We start from the raw sequence: 9,817 nt of genomic DNA, 5'->3' as shown, positions 1-9,817 counted from the left end.
CTTGCAGTTAGCACCCCTTTGCAAACAATACCACTCCTACAACTGAGATAGTCAACTGAGAAAAACTGCAGATTTAAAAAAGTGCAAAGGTCGCAATGAGGAAGGTTGGAAGATTGGGACAACCCACTTACTTAATGAAATGATTGTTCAGAAGCCTGAAGTCAGTGGGGAAGAAACAGTTCCTGAATCTGGTGGTATGTATGGTAAAGTGGGCACAGGTGCATTCATAGGTTTTTGGAGCAGAATTAGGCCATTTGGCCCATCAAGTCCATGCCATTCAATCATGGCTGATCTATCTTTCCCTCTCAACCCCATTTTCGTGCCTTCTACCCATACGTATTATCCCCTGACACACGTATTAATCAAGAATCTGTCAATCTCTGCCTTAAATATATCCATTCACTAGGCCTCCATAGCTGTCAGTGGTAATACAGATTCACCACCCTCTGACTGAAGAAATCCCTCTTCATCTCCTTTCTAAGTTGTGAGTGTAATGGAAGTATAATAAAGGGCCGAGAATGCATCCTTGCAGGGTACTGGTGTGGAGTATTATTGTGAAGGATGTTTCGCCCCCCATTCTGACTGTTTTGGGGTCTACGGGTAGGAAGTTGAGAATTCAGTTGCAGAGGAATTGCTGACTCGTAGGTCCAGGAAGTTTGTCGATGTGTTTGGATGAGATTATGGTGTTGAAGGCGGAATCAATTAGCAGTCTGTTGTAGATATTCTTATTGGCAAGATGTTCCAGCAAAGAATGTAGTGTCTGGGACAATGAGCTGTCGTGATGGTAGGTGAATTCCAATGGATCAAGCAGTCTGAGAGGCTGGAATTAATGTGTACCATTAGCGGCCTTTCAAAACACTTCATGAAGATGGATGTGGTGATGGACCAGCAGGTGAGATTAATTAGTTTTGTTTAATTTAGATTAATTTAGAGATACAGCATGGAAACAGGTCCTTTCGCCCACAGAGTCTGTGCTGACCAACACTCACCCGTACACCAGTTCGGTTTTATCCCACCTTTGCATCCTGCACACTTGGGGCAATTTACAGAAGCCAATTAACCGACAAACCTGCAAGTTTTAGGAATGTGGGAAGAAACCACAACACCCGGAGAAAGCCCATGCGGTAACAAGGAGAATGTACAAACTTCACACAGACAGCACCTGTAGTCAGGATCAATCCCGGGTCACTGACACTGTAAGGCATCAACTCTACCACTGTGCCATTGTGCCAATCCTGAATGTGAAGAAATGAGCTTAAAAACTACACAATTTAGAGCTTTCATACCCAAATGCACTCAATATTGTAAATAAAATCAATGAATTAGTGCACTAATTCACGAATATCAAGACATTTTAGTACCGCCTATGAAGTTGATGTTACATAATGTTCAACATAATACAAATGGACATTAGCAGTTGAAGTCAGCAGCTTGACTACCGTATCACACAATATCTTTACCAGCACTGCAATTTCAGCAAATCTGAAATGAGAACAGAAATACTCACTTGGATAGGTCATATCTGTGGAGAGAGAACCATTTAACGTTTCCAGCCAATAACCTTACATCAGAAGTAAAACAAATTTAAAATTGCAGACAGATTGGGTGAAGATGAACAAAAAAGGGTGGGGGGGGGGGGGGGGGGGGGGCCGTGACCGGGTGGCGACCTTTAGACTATACAGATACAGCACGGAAAGTACATGCTGACTAGTGATCACCCCATACACTAACTTTATCCTACACACTAGGGACAATTTCCAAGTTTTTACAGAACACAATTAACCTACAAACCTGTACGTCTCTTTGGACGCCCAGGATCACACGGAGAAAACCCATGTAGTCACAGGGAGAATGTACAAACTCCGTACAGACAGCACCCATTGTCAGGATCAAACCCAGGTCTCTGGCACTGTAAGGCAGCATCTCTACTGCTGCGCCACTCTGTTCAATTCTCAACAGGAATATAGGAACAGGAATTCTCAACAACTATATAGGTTAATTCCCGGGATGGCGGGACTGTCATATGCTGAGAGAATGGAGCAGCTGGGCTTGTACACTCTGGAGTTTAGAAGGATGAGAGGTGATCTTATTGAAACATATAAGATTGTTAAGGGTTTGGACACGCTGGAGGCAGGAAAGATGTTCCCGATGTTGGGGGAGTCCAGAACCAGGGGCCACAGTTTAAGAATAAGGGGTAAGCCATTTAGAACGGAGACGAGGAAACACTTTTTCTCACAGAGAGTTGTGAGTGTGTGGAATTCTCTGCCTCAGAGGGCGGTGGAGGCAGGTTCTCTGGATGCTTTCAAGAGAGAGCTGGATAGGGCTCTTAAAGATAGCGGAGTCAGGGGATATGGGGAAAAGGCAGGAACGGGGTACTGATTGGGGATGATCAGCCAGGATCACATTGAATGGCGGTGCTTGCTCGAAGGGCCGAATGGCCTACTCCTGCACCTATTGTCTATTGGCTAATGTTCTATAGATACTGGATCAGTTCCTGTGGATTGGAGGGTAGCTAATCTTATCCCACTTTTCAAGAAAGGAGGGTGAGAGAAGGCAGGGAATTATAGACTAGTTAGCCTGACATCAGTGGTGGGGAAGTTGCTGGAGTCGATTATCAAAGTTGTAATAGCAGCGCATTTGGATAGTAGTAACAGGATCGGTCCAAGTCAGCATGGATTTACAAAGGGGAAATCATGCTTCACAAATCCTCTGGAATTTTTTGAGGATGTAACAAGTAACATGGACAAGGTAGAGCCAGTGGATGTAGTGTACCTGGACTTTCAGAAAGCATTAGATAAGGTCCCACACAGGAGATTAGTGGGCAAAATTAGAGCACATGGTATTGGGGGTAGGGTATTGACATGGATAGAAAATTGGTTGGCAGACAGGAAACAAAGAGTTGGGGTTAACAGGTCCCTTTCGGAATGGCAGGCAGTGACTAGTGGGGTGCCGCAAGGCTCAGTGCTGGGACCGCAGCTATTTACAATGTACATTAATGATTTAGATGAAGGAATTAAAACTAACATTAGCAAATTTGAACTAAAGTGGCAACTAGAAGCTCTGGGTCACCCCTGCAGAATGAGTGGATGTTGGCCACAAAACGCTCACCAAATCTGTGTTTGGTTTCCCCCATTGTGGAGGAGATTATTGTGCGGGCACTGAATGCAGTTTCGTAAATTGGCAATGCTCCAGGATGCAAGTTGCTGGTTTGAGGGCACCTTTCAACAAAAAAATAAAACAAGTATTGAATGATATGAAAAGAATAACACCTTCACCTTGAGCTGGAAACTGTAAAAGCCCTTTAAATAATCAACCTTTAAATAATCAGCCCTTTAAATAATCAACCTGTCAATAATGGAGCATCAGTCGGTACTCCCTTAGAATGATTAGAATTTGGTTCCTTAAAGGAACAGATGGGCACAATAATTTTCACAACAGAAGACACATATGTGTGCATTGCATTAGTAATAACACATCTTTACCAAAACCGTCAGTTCATAAATTTAAAAAAAACACACACACACCACAACAACGAAGTTTGCTTTTTTGAGAGTGTTGTGGGATTGCGGGGAGCTGTGTCATATTTGCTTGGAATGATCTTGGAAAGTTTTTTTTAATTTTTAGCCAGCTCTCAAAGAATATACAATATGGCACAGAAAATGGTGGGAATCCTCAGCAATTCTGACATCACCTGACAGGGAAAAACAAGAATCAACAATTCAGATCAATCTTTTGGTCAGCACAGGAAATGCTAACCCTCGAAGCTTGCTAACTGTTTCCAGCAATAGTGTCAACTTCATACTTCCAGCATTTGCATGTTTTATTTTTGCTTTTATTAATAAATATTTCCAATTAAATAAAATCTACTAAACAGAGAAAGGTTTCGCTGGGTTTTTTTCCAGGTATAGGAAAAAAAACAATTTTATAGCCCAAATTGATGGATGTGAATACACCAACCAACAATCAGCCCAGGCTATAGGAAATTACATTTGTGCAACTGAAAAGTCCTTGATTCAATGTTCAGTCTATGTTGAGAATGCTAACCTTATCCAGGGCAGATTTTGGGGAATGGAGGGATATGGATCAGGTGAAGGCAGTTGGAATTAGTTTATTATGGTACAATATTTGGCTAGACTTCGTGAGCCATGATCATAGGTGTGATCATAAGATCATAGGTGATAGGAGCAGAATTAGGTCATTTGGCCCATCAAGTCTCCTCCGCCATTTTATCATGGCTGACCTATCTCTCCCTCTTAACCCCATTCTCCTACCTTCTCCCCATTACCCGATACCTTTTTGTGATCTAATTGACATGTACTCGTCTCGAAGATACACAAAATGCTGGAGTAACTCAGCGAGACAATAAGGAAAGAAGGAATAAGTGAAGGAAGGTCCGAAGAAGGGTCTGAAGAAGGGTTTTGGCCCAAAACGCCACCCACCCCTTCACTCCAGAGATGCTGCCTGTCCCACTGTGTTACTCCAGTATTTTGTGTCTATCCTCGTTTTAAACCAGCATCTGCAGTTGCTTTCTACACTGTGCAAGTCTCAACTTGGGAAGGGAATATCATCCAGCATTCTTTCATAGCTCCAACTACTCCCAGCGGTCTTCACTCCCAAACCCCATCTCGGAGAGGCGGCAGTGCGGAGAGGCGGCGCCGACTTTTTCATCGGGAGCCTGGGAGCTCCAAACCGGCACGGCCTTATCGGCTTCGGCAGCCGCGGGCTCCAACCAGGAAGCGGCCGTTCCAGGTGGCCCAGCCGCCGAAAGGACTCTCCCGACGCCGGGGCAAGACCACCCGGTGAGAACGGCCAGGGACATCGGGCCTCCGTAGAGGCAATTGCGGTGGCCTCAATAGGCCTGACTTTGGGGTGAACATGGGGTGGGGACTGGACACTGTGCCTTCCCCCACAGTGCTATCCACTGTGGGGGGATGATTTTTTTTGTCTAATTGTAGTCCTGTAGGTCTGTGTCCAAGATGGCTGCCGTGAAGAGAGAGTGGACGCTGGCGCGCTTTGGCTGCCGCTGCTCTCTCTTCACACTGTGTTTTTGATTTTCTGTTTTTGGATTGAATTCTGTTTTTAATTTGAGTCTCTGTGATGTCTTTATTACTTGTTATATTCCGATTATATGTTTTTATTCCGATTACTATGTAAGGTGTCCTTGAGATGTCTGAAAGGCGCCCATTAAATAAAATTTATTATTATTATTATTATCTCGGGCTGCTCCTTCCGAGCCCCGTCCAGTAATTCTGTTCCCAATTATTATCCCGTACTCTTGCTTAAATTTTGCCTTTGCTGGAGGTTGGTGGTCTGAGAGAAAAAGGTCACCCAAGTACAAACATAAAGAAGTCCAAAGTGACAAGTCCAAAATCTGTGCCCACAGGGAGAATTGAGTCTGACACAGAAAGTGACAAATCCTCTTCTGCCATGGAAAATACGTTTTCTACTGTAGAGAACCTTGAAATGATTTGGCATTGAATTGGATTACATTTCATGCTGATTGATGTTAAAAATATAAGGCACCTTTTAAGAGATCAGATGTTGGACATATTATTTCAATAACCAATAGTGATAAATAACAGCGTTAATAGTTAGGAGCTGAGTAACTTATAGAGGGATCATACACAAGTTGCTGACAAAAAGGGAGATCACAAACATTTATGAACTTTGAAAGCTAAACAGCAGTTAAATGCCATCTTAATCCTAAACATACCAGCAACAATGAGGAGAAACTCTGTCTCAATTGGTTTCATTTAGATTTATTTACTTTTGTTATCAAAGACAATGTCTGGAAATTATGTATTAAAGATTCTGTCCATGATTTTGCTTTTACAAAAGACTGTGAAATGAGAATGTGCACTTGCTTATTCTGATCCTGCCCACCCTTGCAAAGGACAAGCACTTTCAATTCTTGACAAAGTGTCATCTTAAGAACAGGCGTGTGAAATGGATAATGTCTTCACGATTACGTACATCTCTTCTGCCTGATAATTTAAACTCTTTCCTTCAAGCCGAGGTTTCAAAGACATCTCTGTGCTAATGCTGGGCATGGTTCTTCAGGAAGGTCCAAGGTTGAAGAATGTTAGGCACCATGACTGGACAGACATTTGCTCATGCTCTAACCTGTACAACGGGTCAGTGTCAGTAACTGAGGGTCACCGTGAATTAATGGCAGACAACCAAACACAACCGGAGGGCGATAGATGCATCTGCACAGAACTCAATTAAAAAAAAAATCGTTGGCTGGATTTCAGATGTATGGCGAGATACATTCACCACGGCCGCAGAGTGTCCTTGCAGTTACTGTGGCTTTTCATTGTCAGCATCTGGGTATGTTGGATATTTAATCGTATCAATATTCTCCTTCACTTTGTAAGATGGATAGAGGCCTGTTCGCCCAGATTTCCGATTGATGCCTTTGGAATAACCATCCCAGTGGTTGCCAGCCACCCCAATCAGATCTCCAGGCTCCAATACAATCTCCTCTGGATTCTGTGGTTTGTGAGGAGAAATTGCAATCTGATTGTGCGCATTTTGTCCACCAAAGTAGTAGATGTCATCCAGGGAATGGAAATAACCTGATGCATCTGGGTGTAATGTCTGCATTATCTCATAGGCCACTCGACAAACCTGGGAAACAGAAACAGAATACAAATTGTTCAGGCCGCTCATTTTAAAGCTGTATCACTATACAGTGCAAAATAATACATTTGTTTTGGTACTACATGTGGAAGGCGCTTAGTATTCTTGTGTAAAGTTTATAGGAGGATTTGGTTTTGGTTGTTCTCCATAAAAGAAGCAAAATATTTCAATATTTGTGTATTTCATTAGAACTCACATACTCACCCTATGCACCATGTCAATGATGCCTTCGACAATACTACATACCTTCAACGGACCAAGGCAGTGATGCTAATTCAAGGGACGGTGAGATTCCGTTAAAGTGAATTAATCATGAAAATGTAGACCAGATATTTACAGGACTGCCAAGAATGAGATGGCTGGCATTAAAACCACAGATTTGTAGTTCTGTTAGTAATGGCTCTAAATTCATTTGCTCTCACTTGCAAAATCAATCCAGAGTTATACAGCATAGAATCAGATCCTGCAGCCCATCATGTTTATACTGACCATCATACCGATTTCTACCGATCTAATTTGCCTACATTAATTCCGCATCCATCTATGCCTTGCTTAGTCATGCTGTCCATATGCTTCTTCAAGTTGTAACTGTTCTTAATGTTACCACCTTCTTTGGCATCTCATTTCAAATACCAACATCTCTTTGTGTAAAACATTTGCCCCTCAGATATCTTTTTAATTCCTCCGTCTCACCGTAAACTTGTGCTCTCTAGTTTTAGACATCTATCTATCTACACTAGTTCCATGTACTCCCCTCCATCGGTTCCTGGGACATTTTCTTTCATACATCCACTGTGTGAACTTCCTTCTGAGAGCCCCTTTAAATCTTTCCCCACTTATCTTAAATGTATGCCCTCCAGTATTAGACTCCTCTACCCTTGACAGATAAAAAATATTTTAGTTTAGTTTCGAGCTTAGTTTGGAGATGCAGCATGGAAACAGGCCCTTCTGCCCACCGAGTCCATGCTGACCATTGATCAACCACACACTAGTTCCATGTTATCCCACTTTTGCATCCTGCACACTAGGGGCAATTTACAGAAGCTAATTAACCTGTACATTTTTGGAATATGGGAGGAAACCGACGGGGTCACAGGGAGAACATACATACTCTGCACAGAATGCACCTATAGTTAGGATTGATCCTGGGTCTCTGGTGCTGTGAGGCAGCAGCTCTACCACTGTGACACTGTGCTGTCGTTGGTTTGATTGTCCTCTCTGGGCATTTATTGATTCGCTGATTTAGAACAGCAAGTGGGCGGTGGTAGATATGGTGCCTTGCAGCGCCAGAGACCCGGGTTTGATCCTGACTATGGGTGCTGTCTATATGGAGTTTGTAGGTTCTCCCCGTGACCTGCGTGGTTTTTCCAGAAGCTCCGGATTCCTCCCACACTCCAAAGACATACATGTTTGCAGGCTAATTGCTTGGTGAGATTGTAAATTGTCCATAGTGTGTGCAGATAGTGTTCGTATGCGGGGATCGCTGGTCGGCACAGACTCGGTGGGACGAAGAGCCTGTTTCCACGCTGTATCTCTAAACAAAACCAAGTCCCACTGACCAACATACATATTGGACAATTTAGGACACTGACTCTTTCATCAGAGGTTGGTGAATATGTGGTCTTTAGTCAGAGGGTGACGAATATGCGTAATTCCTAACTACAGACGACTGTGGAGGCTAAATCAATGAATATTTTTAAGGCGGAGATTGGCGGATTCTTGATTAGTACGGATATCAGAGGTTATGGGGAGAAGGCAGGAGAATAGGGTTGAGAGGGAAAGATAGATCAGCCATGATTGAATGGTGGAGTAGACTACACGGGCCAAATGGCCTAATTCTGCTCCCAGAACCTTTGAACGCACTTGTGCCCACTTTTAAAAAGCAGTATGTGTTTTATCAGTTGAAGGAATAATACTTTTAAATAGCAAAATGGAGTGAAAGGAAAAAAGAATTATAGTGCAAAAAGCCAAGTCATATAGAACAGCACTGCATTGTGTTTACTGCCCAACGAATCTTAATGGAAGCATCACAATCCATATACCTTTCAGTTAAAGATGATTCAGAAAAATATGATGGCAAACTTGAAATATTCGTGAATCCATCATAAAAGGGCACAAAGCTCAAGGGAAAGAAATAAACATTGTCAATCTGCATGATTTAATCTGAATTCTCACGTCTTTAATCAGAGTGAAACACCAGCATTGGGGAAGGCACCTATATCTACTGAGAAAAAAAGCAGCCAAGAGCTGAAATCAGTGCTGTCGCTGAGGAATCCTTCCCTGGCTATTAGCTGTAAACGTTTCCTACAGCAGCACCAGCACTTTGTACTATGTTTTAGAGATTCAGGTCTGTTGACTTTAATGCAATGAATTATTAAGACCGACACACTGATACTGCTAAATATTGCCTTCAGTGTTGTTGAGCAGGAATGAATTTCTGGGCCCAGCTGCACGAAAGATGCAACACTCAGGAGGATTGAGTCGCGAGCTCGGCATCCTTCTAGCAGGTCGCTGGGGAGGATTTTCCTGAAAGGTATTAGGACAAAATGATATTGCTGCAGCCTGAATGAATGAGGTGACACAACGTTGTTCCCTTTGTCAGGTGGAAAGTTCAGATAAATGAAGTTTGAATCATTGAATACACTGAAAGCTGGAGTGATCTTTAGTCATAGACAGAATAGAACAGAATTCTGAGCAATAGACAGGAAAGTGGAGCTGAAGCAGAGAACAAATCAGCCATGATCTCATTAAATGGCAGAGCAATTCTGAGGACATAGCACCAACCACAGCTACCATTTCTTCAGTTCTATGCTTTAGGTACTTGTTCTAATGTCTTCTCAATCTTTGACTGATAACACTCCAGTTGGATTGGGGAAATTAGGTATGAAGCATGGCTCAGGAGTTATGAAACGGGGGGAGCAGTCAGTTTATTCAAAGAAGAACCAGATTTCTAAATGTACTGTTTTATATGAAACCTTCCCTCAGTAATAAAAACAGACACAATTGTGTCCACAATTACAGACATTCCCCAATTTACACAACAGGCGACTCCTGTTTACGTAAACAATTCTATACTAGTGTAATCAAGTCAGTTTATAACTTCCACAGCACTGTACGATCACTCAACTTTACATCGAGGAACAAGCCAGCAAAGGCAGAGGTGTTTACCCAGAAG

At 42.7% G+C, this 9,817-nt stretch overlaps 1 protein-coding gene across 5 annotated transcripts in view; it reads right to left on the bottom strand.

Moving 5' to 3' along the window:
• Positions 1-5,733: 5,733 nt before the first annotated feature.
• Positions 5,734-9,817, bottom strand: part of fut8 (fucosyltransferase 8) — a 632,584-nt gene continuing 628,500 nt past the window's right edge. For all 5 annotated transcript variants that reach the window (XM_033026878.1, XM_033026881.1, XM_033026879.1 and 2 more), the window contains one exon: positions 5,734-6,630. In XM_033026878.1, the coding sequence (XP_032882769.1) occupies positions 6,301-6,630 (330 nt within the window). In that variant the 3' untranslated portion in view covers positions 5,734-6,300. The remainder of the gene's footprint in view (positions 6,631-9,817) is intronic.

Source organism: Amblyraja radiata, chromosome 9, assembly GCF_010909765.2.
Source record: "Amblyraja radiata isolate CabotCenter1 chromosome 9, sAmbRad1.1.pri, whole genome shotgun sequence".
Lineage (NCBI taxonomy): Eukaryota > Metazoa > Chordata > Chondrichthyes > Rajiformes > Rajidae > Amblyraja > Amblyraja radiata.
Note: the sequence above shows the minus strand (reverse complement) of the source record. Positions and strands in the feature narration are given on the sequence as shown.